The following is a 15,467-nucleotide window of genomic DNA, read 5'->3' as shown; positions in this document are numbered from 1 at the left end:
CCATCGTCGCGCAAACCGGAAGGAGGGCACAGTGACCTCAAAGAGACCAAGTGTGTTTGCTGAGCTGCTGAGAGCCTGGCGCCCGTGTCCTGCGGCTCTCTGTCCTGTAAATGAAGAGCAGATGGAGTGGATAAACTGAGAGCGCAGGGGAAGGTAACACAAGGCAGAGCCTCTACCAGGGGCAGTGCTGAGACATGGAGGATGTTGCTAACACTCTAAATGGCAGTGATGTCTCCGAACCAGAAAAACCCGAAGTCGGATTTGAAATGGCTCAGTCCATCCTAAGTAAGTTCTCTATGAAATCCCTGTTTGGATTTACGAATAAACTGGAATCTGTGAAGCCTGAAAAGGAAGACACTGTGCTGAAAGCATTCTGTGATTTGGAGGTGGATTCCACACCTCAGCAGAACGATCCCAGCAATGATTCCGATCAGCAGGAGGTAGAGGCTCAGGTTCCACATAAACTTGGAAATGATGGGAAGCCTGCGGGGGTGGAGACAGAATCAGAGGAAAGTCAGAGACAAGCAGAAGCAAGGACTTCTCTGTCTGGTCAAGAGGTTCTTCCTCTCACTGTGAGTGTGACCCGAGACGACGTCATTTGGGTTCGTGGGACCCTTGTGCACACCACCAGTGATTCCGACTCTGATGATGGTGGCCAGGAGCCAGAGGAGGGGAGCAGTGCCAATGACCCAAAGTCCCCCAGGGTTGTTGCATCTGAGCCATCTCAGGAGCCTGAAGAAAAACCGGGAGGTTCTAGGGAAAATATTGCTACTGGAGAAATGGACATTGCAGAGGTCTGTGCAGAAGATCCTCAAAGGACTCCACCTGAGATAAGTAGCAGACAGGAACCTGGTGATGGTGGCTTTCAGGCAGAGCACAACCCCAGCCAGGGCCAAGCCGGAGAAGAAGGGTCCGGAGTCCTACCTGCAGTAACAGACCAGAATTTGAGTGTTGGTGTCACCGAGAGTGCGTCTCCTAAAAGAGAAGTCCCTGGAGAGAAGTCATTCCAGCTTCCAGCTTTTTTTAGTGGACTTCGTGTGCTGAAGAAGGGGACTATGGCTGAGGGAGGGGAGACTATCACTGAAATTAAACCAAAGGATGGGGACCTGGCTCTGCTCAAATTGACCCAGCCTGTTCAGAAGTCCCTTGGGCAGGCAGGGCCACAGACAGTGAAGAGTGGGGAGAAAGCAACTGGTCTGAAGGCCACTCCCACTCTCCTGGAGCAGCTCTCTCAGCTGCTCAATATTGACATGCCCAAAACCGACCTGAAGGCAGCAGACCCTGAATCGTCCAGGGGAGAAGAGATGGGCTGCATTGCTGACCAGGAGAGCCAGAGCTGCCCCAGAGAAGCCCGCGCCCAGGGCGGCGAGGTCAAGCCTAAGCCGCCCGAGACTGCCCTGGAGGCCTTCAAAGCCTTATTCGTCCATCCCCCCAAAAAGGGGACCACAGCTGACACCTCTGAGCTAGAGGCCATCAAGCGCAAGATGAGACATGAGAAGGAGTCCCTAAGAGCTGTGTTTGAACGGTCCAAGTCAAGGCCAGCAGATGGTCCCTCAGATTCCAAAAGTGTATGTAGTATTGGTTTTTGCATTTTGTCGTACAATGTGCTGCTTTTGTATTTATTTTCAGGTTTCCTTTAGAAGTGAATCCTATTTATCTATTGTTAGTGACTCTTTTAGGTGAAAAATAATTATAATGAAATTAAATCATCCTTGTAAGGAGTATGGAATTGGACAGAAGTGCTTTTCATTCTTTCTTATATTTTTCTGGAATATTATAAGAGGGATATATATATATATATATATATATACACACATATATATATAAAGAGATGTGCAGGTTGGAAAAGGAAACTGTCACACTGAATTTACACATTAATCGTGAATGTACATATAAAAACTACGCGGCGTGTGGAAAAGATGCAATATGGAAGTATAGCCAGATTTACGGGGATTTCCCCACACTTAATTATACCTCTGGGGAAACTATATTTTTCCTTTGAAAGTTTGCCATTTGGCAAAATGTTTGTGATGTGATTAAAATGTTCTACGTTGATTACAAGGCTTCCTTATTGAGCCCTGGCTTTAGAATGAGACCTGGGTTTTAATTTTAACTCTGTCATTTGCTGACTGGGTGACCTTGATAATCTCTGAGCTTCTATCTCATGTACAAAATGAGGAAAATAGTCCTTAACTTATATGGTTGTTGTGAGGATTAAATGAAGTTAGTGCATGAGAAGCATCTAATTAATGGAAGTCATTATTATTCAAAGAAAATTAATTCAGGTAATTTATAAAGACTAGCAAGAACCTGTCCAATAGATGTTAAAGGTTCTTGCTTAATATTAATTCGGTAGACTATTATCATTCCTTCTTATATATTTAATATCTTCAGTTAAAATGTTAAGAATTAAAGTCTTTGGAAAAATTATCTCGGATTACTATAGTTAAAAACTAAATGCAATATAGCATTCTCCTAGTTTAAAAAAGTCAGCTCTTATAAAGGTAAACATGAAGGGAATCTCATTCTTTTTTAATAGGAAAGAAAAAAATCGAAATTAGCAGTGTGGAATACTAGGAAGTGTGTTTTGGCCTATTGCTAATGTTCATGGAAAATGCAGAATTAGTCCCTATCATTATAAATAACCCTGATGTTGTTTGGGATACACTTATAAACATTTCTGTAAATGTACCTGGTAGTATATTTGTGTCTATATCTTAACTCAAAGTATATTTGTGCATTTTGAAATAATCATGTAATAAAAATCATGTTAAGGGTGTACAGTATTTAGCCTCAATGTGTTTTGTTTTTGTGGTTTTTTTCTACCTCACCTGATCACTTTACATTTCTGGAAAAAGATCATACTTTATAGTAAGATGTCTCAATTACAGTAAAAGAGAACAATGAGCAACTGTCCATTGGAACTAATTTTAGAATCAGAGTTAGCATGTTTATTTTCAGGAATTAATTGGCTCTGGCCACATTTTATTTAACTTATTCTCTGCCCACTTTTTCAACAGCCTGACCAGAGCCCCACTGAGCAGGATGATAGGACTCCTGGCAGACTCCAAGCTGTCTGGCCGCCTCCAAAGACAAAAGACACAGAAGAAAAAGTGGGACTGAAGTACACTGAAGCAGGTAATGTGAAAAGAAGCCAGGTACCCAGGAATGAATCTCTTCCTGCAGTGGCGTTTAGTTCTACTTCAGTAGACTCTCAGAATTTGGAGGGTTTTTTTGATTGTTTTTTGGGTTTTTTTTCATTATACTGTGTAATGCTGAAGTCTTCTCTTTTTGGTTTTGCTGTTAAAGTGAACCTTTGCACATTTTTTAACGAATCTCTTAGAGATGAAAGATGAATGCGATGGAATGAATGAAAGGGGACATGTGTGTGAGGTAGGAGAACCTTTGGGTAACTAATGGAGAAGGTAAATTACCAATTCTTCAGGAAGCAGGTGGTTGGTCCTCATATAATGTTTGCGTGAGCTGGCAGTGTTGCTGGAAGAGGCAGAGTACGATTCTCCAGGGCTGTAATCTGATTTGCTGTTTGTCTTTGAGTAATGCTTTCGAGATAAAGGAACGTTGTGGAGAGTGAATGTACGGATACCATATCAGTTACTCGTTCACTTTTGTTAGACAAAGCTTTATTTTAATGCATGGCCACTTTTAAGGAAATCTAACTCTCTGGAAAATTTCCCAAAACTTTACTTGAATCTATTTAAATGAAATGGGAATCTGTTTTTTACTTTTTAAATGAAAGGTTCCCATGAAATAAAAAAAATAAAAAAATAAAAAAAACCAAAAAGCCCTGAATAATTAGAAGATTGATGTATCTTAATTGCATGTGTATGTGTATATGTATCTCTGATAAAACCTTTGCCTTCTTCCTGATACTTGGAGATTACCTATACATGGCACTCAGATTTTCTGAAATGAACTGTGTGTATTTGGTTTCCAATGTGCATCTGGAAAAGCGGCTCTCTCTGCTTGCAGCACCTCAGAGCTGGCCTGGGGCTGGGGGATGGCATGTGTACTGCTGAGAGTGAGGTCCATGGCTTTTGTGGAAAAGAACATGGCATGGGGCACTGTGGTTATTGTGAGTCAGCAAGCCGTCAATACTTGTGGCATCTCCTGGGACTTATACCACTCAGAATCTTGGAGCAGCTCTGACAAATCCCTGTTTAAAATATTTTGGATCAGAGAAATAATCCCTCAAGTTAAAGAGCCACCTACTTTCTGGTTTGTTTCTAATTTGGGTTCCCTTCGTTATAAAGTGATAGAGCCCTTTTGTCATCCATCCTGGTGAGTCAGACATCTTTACTTCACCAGACAGGGAGAGCTATAAATATCTCGGTATATTTTATTGGCCTATTGTAATTTGAGATTTAACGTTTCCATTCATAGCTAACAGGCTGCATTAGCCATGAATGGATTTTTCTTTAAAGTCATACGTCCAGACCAATTATCCTAAGTGTCCTCTCTCGTAGTCTCAGCCATGGGTTTGTTCATAGCACATTTCACAGACCTTGGTGGCATCATTTGCATGGAGTGATTGTGATAGCCCAGAAATTGGAAGCTGTACAGACTAAAGACCAGGAAAGCCTTGCACTGTGTGGGTGTAGAAAAAGAAGTGTACTGGGAAACTGGAGGTGAAGTGAATGTGCTAAGCTTCTACTTACTGTAGAACTAGGAGCTGCGGGGAGGAAATTGACTTCCCCAACGTAAATGGCAGCTAAAGCTAGACATCCAGGAGAAGGAATCCCAAAATTTGGACCAGTGACTCAGGAATCACCTATCGTATTCAAGAAAATATTAAAGATCTTTCACCCAGAGGAATAGAAGCAAGAAATTAAAATATAGAATTTCACTTCTTAGAATATTAAAAACTTAGGGCTGCAAGCATCTTAGAGATCAGTTAGTTCATCCTATTCATTTTATAGATGGCAGCCAGTGAGGTTATAACTTGCTGAAAGATACACATAATTAATAAATGAGTTGAAATTACATTTTGGAGAGAATGACAGCCCCACGTGAGGGAGGGATAAAGAGTGATGGATTTTAAGCCAATATATCAGTATTTAAAGAATGCCTGTTTAAGTCATGTGTTCAGTTTCAGTGTCATCCATCTCTTATTAATTTATAGAGAAACTCTCTTTATATGCTGCATATGAGCCCTTTGGGTAAGCACTGCAGGTGTTTTCTCCCACTCTGTGGTTGCCTGTTCACTCTCTAAATGGTGCTTTTGCTGAGTAGAAATTCTCAGTTTTACTCTAACGAATCTTGCCTTATGGTAGGGCATTTTGAGCTTCCTTAAAGTAATCTTTGCCTAACCCCATCATGAAAATATTCTACTAAATTATTTTTCAAAAGCATTAGTGTTCTTTATTTGCCTTTGAGACCTACAATATACTGGGCATTGATTTTTACTTATGAGTCAATGTGAGGTCAAGTTTGTTTTTTCCGTATCCAAATTACCCAGAATTTATGGAAAAACCCACCTTCCCCTGCTCAATTCCATTTCACCGTTCTCTAGCCTTGTCTAAACTTGTACCAGTTTCACACTGTCTTAATGACTATAACTCCTATAATCAGTCACGATAATCTATAGAGTGTGTCCTTTTACCTTGGTTAGACTCGGTCCTTCATTTTTCCACATAAAAAACAAATAGCTAGAACTATTCTATGCACAATCAAGCAATATAGCGACATAAAAGCTTTCACCAAAAACTGTGAGAAACGATTTCAGCCAACGTTTCCAGAAGCTGTAATTGGCCTTATGTCATGGTGGGATCCTTCACTTCTTTACCTCCTCTTTGATGTCTGCAGAATGTTTACTTCTCTACCTACTCTGTTGTAATCATTTCATGGGAAAGGGTAACTGGGTTTGATGAAACCGATTGCCCTTGCTTCTCAGTATGAAACGGTATGGAGTGGCTGCAACATTGTAAGGACATGCCCTTTCCTTCTTACAGGAACCGTTTTTTTAAATTCTAAAGGTTTTTGCACAAAAGCATCTTTACTTGGTGGAAACCCATATAAAGATGAAATGATATCATAGTTGTAGTTGAGGACTTAAATTTTAAAAAAAGTAAATGGAGAAGCATTGAACCTTTTAATATAAAAGATTATAGAAATGCTCCTAAAGAACCTGTTGATAAGATGGTGCAGTATAATAGGAAATATATGCATATGTTGGCGGGTATAATAAGGAAGATATATTTGGTCTTCATGCCCAGTTCAGGCACAGACCTCTTAAAACCCTGTGAATTTTCTGTGTGATAGGAATAATAGGAGCATCTTTTGTCATTCATAATGAAACTATTTCAAGGATACTTGGGTTTATGCTAATGAGATGACTCTTGGTAGGGCCCCTAGAGAGCTTCAGGAGGGGGGTTGGTCACCAGAAAGTCCAAGGCTCGATTAGAGGGTTGGAACTTCCAGCACCACTCCTACCCCCTGACCTTCAGAGAGGGAAGAGGGGCTGGAGATTGAGTTTATTCACCAGTGTCCAGGGATTTAATTAATTAATCATGCCTACACAATGAAATCTCCATTAAAATCCCCTAAATGATGGGGTTTGGAGAACTTCTGAGTTGGCAAACATATCCACATGCTGGGAGGGTGGTAGACCCCGACTCCACAGGGGCAGAGGCTCTGTGCTGGGGACCCTTTCGGACGTTGCCCTAGAAACTTCATCTGGCTGTTCATGTGTATCCTTTGTAATAAATTGTAATAATAAGTACAGCATTTTCTTGTTCTATGAGTTCTTCTAGCAAATTATTGAACTTGAGGTGGGGGGATTATCGTGGGAACCCTCAAGTTTGTAGCCAAGTCATACAGAAGTGTGGGTAACCTAGGGCCCCAGTACTTGCAAGTGGTCTCTGAAGTGAAGGCAGTCTTTTGGGGGACTGAGCCCTTAAACTTGTGGAGTCACATGGTATTGATAACACCAGGGTCAAGGGTTCGGATCTCCATACTGGCTATCCATCAAAAACAAAACAAAAACACCTTTGGAGTCAGATGCTAACCTGCTAACCCTAGGTTAGAATTGAATTGAATTACAGGACCCCTAGTTGGTTTCAGAGAATCAGAGAACTGGTGTTGATATGTGAGAACTGGTTGGTGTCAGAAAAAATATCAACTGGGTCAAGTGACTATTTTCCTTTCTGTATATTTCTTGTGGTCCTTGATTCCGTGCATGTGTGTGAGTATTTTGCATGGCTGTGACCATTCTGAGCCCAACACTTTATTGAGTTCCTTCTTATTCTCTGAGCATTTTCCATGTTTTTTTTGTAGTCTTCGTAATAACCATTTTTAGCAGCTACTTGCTGATAATTTTTATAAACTATTTTAGATCAGGTATTTTGGGGACATTTTGGCTGGGAAAATTGAATCTGGAGGCAAGTTACCAGCCTTAAGTATTCATAGTATCCATGTATTTGAACTGGAAGGAACTGTGGAGAACACCAGGAGAACATCAGGAGGACCTTGTAGAACACTCTCCTTGTTCAGGTGACGAAAAGGATGTCCAGAAAGGTCATCTCACTTCCTAATTAGTAGAAGAATGAGGACTCGAGACTGGGTCTTCTGACTTCCAGTCTAGTGTTTATTATTTTCTTTCCATTTGCAATGTGTAGCCCTTTTCTCTCAGCTCAGTCCTGATTCACCTCAAAACTTTTTCCCAGATTGTTTCATTCATTCTGGTTAAAGAAGGCACATCTGATTCTCAGGAAGGATAGTGGAAGGAAGCAGTCTAAAAAATCCAAAGAAACATATCCCATAATCACTACACATAATTCAGGCAATGCTAAATATATTGAGGAAAAAGTGAAAATCATCCTTCACATTGCCTCCTCTGATCCCTTTGCCTTCTTAGAGGGGTCCCTGTGAACAGTATTTTATGTAGCTTTTCAGACATATGTGCATCTGTGTATACACACACAGAGTGACACATCAAACTACTTCCACATAAATGGGGCCATACTGTGCAAAACTGGTCTAAGATTAGTTTCTTTTTACCATATTAGAGACGGTTCCATGTCAGTACATACAGAACATGCTCATTCCACCTCATTCTTTAATGGCTGCAGAGTACTCAGTAAATTAGTAAATAGATTCTTAAACTCTTCCCCTTATTAATTGCTTAGAATCTCTCACTGTTGCAAACAATGCTGTAATGAAATTCTGGTACATCTATTTTTGTGCACACCTGTAAGTATTTTGATATGACAGAAACAGAATTGTTGCAATAGAGTCTTGGCCCACTTTAACCACTGGTAAATAATACACATTGGCCTTTAAAAATATTGCATCTCTTAATACTAAACCAAAACAAGAATGCCCATTTCTCATACTTCACTGATATTCATTTAATTTATGCCAATTGAATAGGTTAAAATGGCATAGTACTGTTTTTAATTTGCTTTTTTTCTTACTGATTTGAAGGAGCTTTTCATGTATTAAAGAAATAGTCCTATGATTGTATATATTGTAATCTTAGTCTCCAGCTTTCTGTGTCTCTTACCACATGGCATCTTTTGTTATACAGAAGCCTTAATGTTTTATGTAGTCAGATCTTTTCTGGATTTGTTGCTGTGATTTATGGTCTTAGGGAAGTCTTCCCCAACCTAAAGTTTAACAGTATGTGTACAGATGCTCCTTAACTTCCAATAGGTTTAAGTCCCAGTAAACCTATAATAAGTCAAAATGCATTTAATAATACACCTAACCTACCAAATATCATAGCCTAGCCTACCTTTTTTAAAAAAGTAATTTATTTTTTAATTGACACATATTAATCATACATATTTATGGGGTACAGTTATATTTCAATACATGTATACAATGTGTGGTGATCAAATCAGTGTAATTAGCATATTATTCATCATGATTTATCATTTTTTGTGATGAGAACATTTCAGCTCCTCTGTTCTAGCCATTTGAGAACATATGATAAATTGTTTGTTATAGATGCCTAGCACTATTGTAGACCATTAGAACTTATTTTTCCTTCCTAGCTGTGATTTTGTCTGTTAATCAACCTCTCCGTCCTTTCTCCCCCAACCCTTCCCAGCCCCTAGTAACCACAATTCTAATTCTGTAAGTTCAACTTTTTTTTTTTTAAGCATTCACATATGAGTAAGAACATCCTAGCCTACCTTAAATGTGCTCAGAACACTTATATTAGCCTACAGTTGGGCAGAATCATCTAGCACAAAGCCTATTTTATAACCAAGTGAATATCTCAGACTGTACTGAAAGTGAAAACAAAATGGTTGTATCAGTTGTTTACCCTCGTGATCGCACAGCTGACTTGTGGCTCAGTGCCACTGCCCAGCACCGTGAGAGAATGTTGTACAGCATATCACTAGCCAGGGAAAAAGACCAAATTTCAAAGTGCGATTCTACTGACTGGTATCACTTTCACACCATCGTTAAGGTCAAGAAATCATAAGTCAAACCATCCTAAGTTGGGGACTGTATTTTTACTGAATCACACATATATGTTTAGGTTTTTGTTCCATTTAGTATTTTTGTGTGTGTGGTGTAGATAAAGATATGTTAAGGGGTGGCAATGTGCTGTAATGATTGGGGAGCTTGAGCTGTGGAATCTGATGTCGTGGAATCAAATTTTAGGCTTCAGCAGCTACTGGCTATGTGACTCTGGGCGAATTGATTTCTTTTGGGGGGCCTTAGGTTCCTTATTTTTTTTTTAAAAGTGGTTTTTAGCGTTCAGTGAAACAATGCATTTAAAGAGCTTACCACAATGGCTGGCTCATTGCGAAACCAAAGTAATGTAAGCTGCCATTATTAGTTTTGTTTTCCCCAAATTGATAACCGCCTGCCCCAGCACCATTTAATAATTACTTCATTCTTGCTCTGCGGAGAATGGAGTACCTATTCTCTTGTATATCTCATTCCTTTTATGTGCTTATCTAGTTCTAGACTCTCTATTTTTTTTTGTTGATATATGTATATAGTCCTTGTGCCAATTCCACATTCTTGTAATTAATGTAGTTTTAAAGTTATTTAATTATCTAGTCATTCAAAGAACCTTGATTTTTTTTTTCCCCTCTAAATTTTGTTTGGGTACTTATGCACATACATTCTTGGATATGAACTTTAAAGTCAGTTTCTCAAGATCTGACTTGATCAAATTTATAGATCCAATTTATAGATCAATATGAGGGAATCTTATACTGAGTCTTCCCATCCAGGAGTATAATTTGTCTCTCCAGCTATTCAGGATTTCTTTTACGCTCTTCAGTAAACTCATGCAGTTTTCTTCACATAGCTTTTGTACACTTAAATTTATTTCTGGATATTTGATTATAAATAGATTTTCCCTTCATTATTTATTCTAATTGGTTTTGTTATAACAAAGCTATTGATTTCTATGTTTCTACTAATTCTTGACTTTATACTTTTATTAGTTCTATTAGTTTTTCAGTTGAGAGCTTTGGATATTTTTAGGTAAACAAATCATGATAATTCGTGGGGTTTTTTTTTATTGTGGTAAAATGTACGTAACATAAAATTCACCATCTTAACCATTTTAGTGTATCATTCAGTTGTGTAAATATATTCACATCACTGGCTCTTCTGAACTTTTCATGTTGCAAAACTGAAACTATACCTGTTGAACAACAATGCCCCACTGTCCCCTTCCCCCAGACTCTGGCAATCACCATTCCACTTTCTGTCTATGCATTTGACTACTTTAAATACCTCATACAAGTAAATGGAGTCATGTAGTATTTGTCTTTTTGTGACTGGCTTATTGCAGGTAGCATTATGTCCTCAAGGTTCATCCATGTTGTAGCGTGTGACAGGATTTCCTTCCTTTTTAAGGAGGAATAACATTCCATTGAATGTATATACCACATTTCCTTCGTCCATTCATCTGTCGATGGACACTTAGATTGTTTCTACCTCTTGGCTACTGTGAATAATGGTGCTTGCTCTGAATGTGGGTGTGTAAATATTTCTGCAGGATCCTGCTTTCAGTTTTTTTGGATATATACCCAGAAGTGGAATTGCTGGATCATATGTTAATTTCATTTTTTTTGAGATACTCCCAAACTGTTTTCCATAGCAGCTGCCTCATCTTACATTGCCACCAACAGTGCACAATGGTTCCAATTTTTCCACTTCTTTGCCAATGCTTTTGTTTGGTTTTTTTTGTTTTTGTAGTAGCCATCCTGATGGGTATGAAGTGGTATTTCATTGTGGCTTTGATTTGCATTCCCTAATGATAAGTGATGTTGACCACCTTTCCATGTGCTTATTAGTCATGTGTATGTCTTTAGAGAAATGTCTGTTCAAGTCCTTTGCCTATTTTTAAATGGTTATTTAACACTAGAAAATAAAACACAAATTGCTAACTATTTTTTCCCAGTCCTTTTCTACTGGCTAGGACCTCCAAAACAAAGCTGAAAAAGTAGTGAATAATAGAGATCCTTCTGTTATTCCTGATTTTTAAAGGCTTCTAATATTTTCCAGTTAAGCATTATGTTGGCTGGAAATTTTTGGTCAACAATCTTTATCATAAGCCTAGGTTTTTAAGTGTTTTTATCACAAAGTGGTTTGAATTTAATGCAGTAGAGAAATGTTTATTGAAATGACCATGTGATTCATATGATTTTCTTTAATCTGATTAATGATTTACATTTTAGATTTATTAATGTGGAACTATCTCTACATTTTTGAGATGACTCTGATTTGTTCATAATGAAATATTGAATTTGGTTTGCTGATTTTTCTGGTCATTTTAAGTAAGAAAAAGTGTTAGCCAAAGTAAGCAACCTTGTGAATTCAAGATAAGAGAAATTATCTTGAATTTGGAAACAATGGAGACGTTTTTTGTGTATTTTAAGTAGCAAAGTATACAGTGATTCTATAGTTGAGCACTAGATTTGTTCAAATAGAAACAACCACCAAATGGCTTTCAGATCTGTCCTCTGTGCTCTTCTGATGTTATTTTTTTTCTTAATGTTAGGACTCCTTTACTATTCCACCGCTTGAAATAAGTAGAAGTGAACTCTGATAAAAAGCTGCTATTGTGTGTTGAGCTATGTGGCATGGCTAGGATGACTCCTAGGGGATTTCCCTTGACTTTGTTAGAACACATATTCTACCTCGTGGTGTAATCTTAGAAGTTTCAGGTAAAAATGGCAATGACATCAAGGTCACCGATGCTCCTAGATCAGATCTAACTCTTATTTAGTAACACATATCACATTATTAGTGTCTAATTCATCGGTGATATTATTCCACTATTACAAATATTCATTCCTTTAGCAAGTATTTACTGAGCATCAGATGCTTGAGATATAAAGATGAATAGGACAAGATCCTTGCCCTCAGGAGCTTGTGGTTTTTTGTTTTTGGTTTTTTTGGTGTTTTGGCCGGGTGGGGGGGGGGGAGCTGGGTAGATAACAAAGAGTAGGGTGAGGGAGAGATGAAATGTACACAAGTAAGTGCAAGAAAACATTCTGGCTGCTCTTACAGAAGAATGTATAGCATATAGTGGAACACAATGGAGAGTGTCATAATCCTACCTAGAGTAATTAGGACAGACCTCCTGAGCCAACTTGGAAGACAATAGTCCAGGTAAACCAGATGGAAGCAAGGTACAGCAGGCATGCAGAGGAAAGACAGGAGTGTTTGCTTGTAGTTTATTATGATTAATATACAAGAGACAAAGGGAATAGTATGCAGGGATGTCATGCCTATAGACTTGGATGACACCAGGTCTTGTAGGAGAGAGAGATTACACGGCAAGCCATACTGAGGACCTTGGGCTAAAGACAGTCAGGGGATCCATTGAATGTTGCTAGGCAGGGGAATAATAGAACCAAATATGGGGTTTGTAAGAGTCCTGTAAGGGTGTTGAGGATGAACGTGAGTCTGAGAGGTAGGTGAGTGGCTGTCGTGGGAAGTAGGAAGACCAGTTTGAAGCTCCTTGTCCAGAGGATAGGTGATACAGGATATTAGTGACTTCTATTTTCTTGTGAACAGTTACATTCAAAATCTTTGTTATTTATGATACTGAGCAATAATGGGATCAGAGATGATAAAAATCAGTAGATACTCTTGTTTTCATTTTAGGTGATGGTTCATACCTCTTTTCTTGACTAAACCAATTACCAGAACTATTAGAAGAATAAAATGAGATCATTTGAATTTAAACTTATTTCTTTGTCCAGCCTGGGATGAATGTGTGACTTAATAGTGATATATGTTAGTCTTTATTTTGTTTATAAATTATCCAATTCTTGGATAAAATATAAAGTCAGCTCTAGGTTGATGTTCCTGAGATGAATTCACATAAAACCAGTTGTCTAAAACCAATTTACCTAAAAATTAATCTTCTCAATAACATATTCTATTTTTAATGTTAAGTAATTATCGTATTTGCAACACACAGACAAAACAACCCACTGCCATTCCACCAGAGTCTCTATGGTGAGCCATGTGCTTTGTGAGGGCATCAGCTGCTCCATCCTAGCCAACAAAGCCAATATCTCATACCTTCCAAACTTGGTAGATAAAGGAGCAGAGATAAATAATCTTTCCAATTCTACCCACCTTTCCTTAAGTTCCAGTTTTACTTCCTTTATAAAGCCTCTGACTGTTGCATCCCCCCATGACCATTTCTGAGTTTCTTGGCCATCAGATCCTGCCTATGATAGTGCTTTTATTGTTGAATTTTTATTTAAATCTTATATTGTTTAACATTTTGTGTGTTTGTTTTTATCCTCTAATTCAGTCTTTCTCAATCTTCAGTGTGGGGTAAAAAAAATCTGGGGAGCCTGTTGTAATTCAGTTATCTGAAATGAGGTCCATGAATCTGCCTTTTTAAAAAGATGCCCAGGCATTTTGGTTATGCTAGGGTGCCAGATGAGCATTCTTCAAACTGAGGGATACAGAAGGACCTTCCAAGGGGAACAGTGGAGGCATGGATGATGTTGAACACATCACTTTCCCAGATCCTCAGCTTCCATTAGTACTCTCTCTCTCTCTCTTTTTTTTTTTTTTTTGCAGCTAGCCTGTAAGGGGTTCTGAACCTTTGACTTCGGTGTTATCAGCACCACACACTACTGAATGAGCTAAACGATCAGCTGACCCATTAATACTCTTAACTTAAATGGACCTTTCACCCAGTTTCCAAAGGAAAGACATAAGTGCCACCCAGTCCAAATCTTGCTATGATACCTTGCTCAGGTTAAAAAAAAAAAAAAAAAAAGCCCTCAGGTTAAGGATAATTCCAGATAATGATGTCTAGGATGCCTACTTTACTAAAATTTCAAAAAAAAAAAAAAAAAAAACCAACCCTTTTTTATGACTAATGATTATCAAATTTTAATGTTTTGTTTTTCATAGGTTAGATACTAATAAAAACTATAACCCAAGTCTGGAAGTGACCCTAAAACTAAAATTCGTGTGATAAGAAGAAATTTTTTTTAATTGTTCTGTCTTCTTCCCCCCCGCCCCCCGCCCCAGGTTGTTTGTGTATTTCTTTCTTTATTTTTAGCTCCCACAAATAAGTGAGAACATGTGCTATTTCTCTTTCTGTGCCTGACTTGTTTCCCTTAATATGATTCCAGGTCCATCCATGTTGTTGCAGTATTTCATTCTTTTTTATAGCAGAGTAGTATTCCATTGTGTAGATGTACCACATTTTCCATATCCACTCATCTGATGATGGACATTTGGGCTGGTTCCAACTCTTAGCTATTGCAAAGAGTGCTGCAATGAACATTGGAGAACAGGTATACCTTCAACTTGATGATTTCCATTCCTCTGGGTATATTCCCAGCAGTGGGATAGCTGGGTCATATGGCAGATCTATCTACAATTGTTTGAGGAACCTCCATACCATTTTCCATAGAGGCTGCACCATTTTGCAGTCCCACCAACAATGTATGAGAGTTCCTTTTTCTCCGCAATTTTTTTTTGTATTTATATCCCATGGAAATGAGAGGGTGATTAGTAAAAGACATTCAAGCATAAAACTGTATATTACTTTTGAATAAATTCTGTGAAAAAATAAAATTGAAATGTTTTAAGGGGTAAAAAGGAACCATGTAAGATTTCTGAATGTTAAAACAGGATTTGTTCACACCTTTTTTTAAGCATGTGATGCTGGGTGGCAGATCAGTGTTATTTGATTTCATTAGTTACATTTAAGAGAGTGATGTAATGTTTTAAGATGTCAGTATTCATAAATCCCTCAGAATTTGTCCTTTGCAACTATTCTAACTTACAAGGAAAAGTTTTAGATGTCAATTTAAATATGTGTGAAGAGTATGTTATTTTTTAGAAAAACTGTAGTGAGCAAGGGTTTGAAGAGCAATGTTCTAGTTGGCACTTTGAAAAATACTGCATCCAAATCACCTGTGAACATGTTAAAACTGTCGATTACCAGGTCTCATCCAGGAATGATAATATGTGTGATTATTGCTGAC

At 38.3% G+C, this 15,467-nt stretch overlaps 1 protein-coding gene across 1 annotated transcript in view; it reads left to right on the top strand.

The window, feature by feature from the left end:
- Positions 1–15,467, top strand: part of FMN1 (formin 1) — a 352,992-nt gene that overhangs the window by 87,290 nt on the left and 250,235 nt on the right. The window contains exon 3 of the mRNA XM_063091447.1: positions 3,021–3,138. Within this exon, the coding sequence (XP_062947517.1) occupies positions 3,021–3,138 (118 nt within the window). The remainder of the gene's footprint in view (positions 1–3,020; positions 3,139–15,467) is intronic.

The sequence above is a fragment of the Cynocephalus volans genome, chromosome 3 (genome assembly GCF_027409185.1).
Source record: "Cynocephalus volans isolate mCynVol1 chromosome 3, mCynVol1.pri, whole genome shotgun sequence".
NCBI classification, from domain to species: Eukaryota; Metazoa; Chordata; class Mammalia; order Dermoptera; family Cynocephalidae; genus Cynocephalus; species Cynocephalus volans.
The sequence above is the reverse complement of the archived record's forward strand: the minus strand, read 5'-3'. Positions and strand labels throughout refer to the sequence as shown.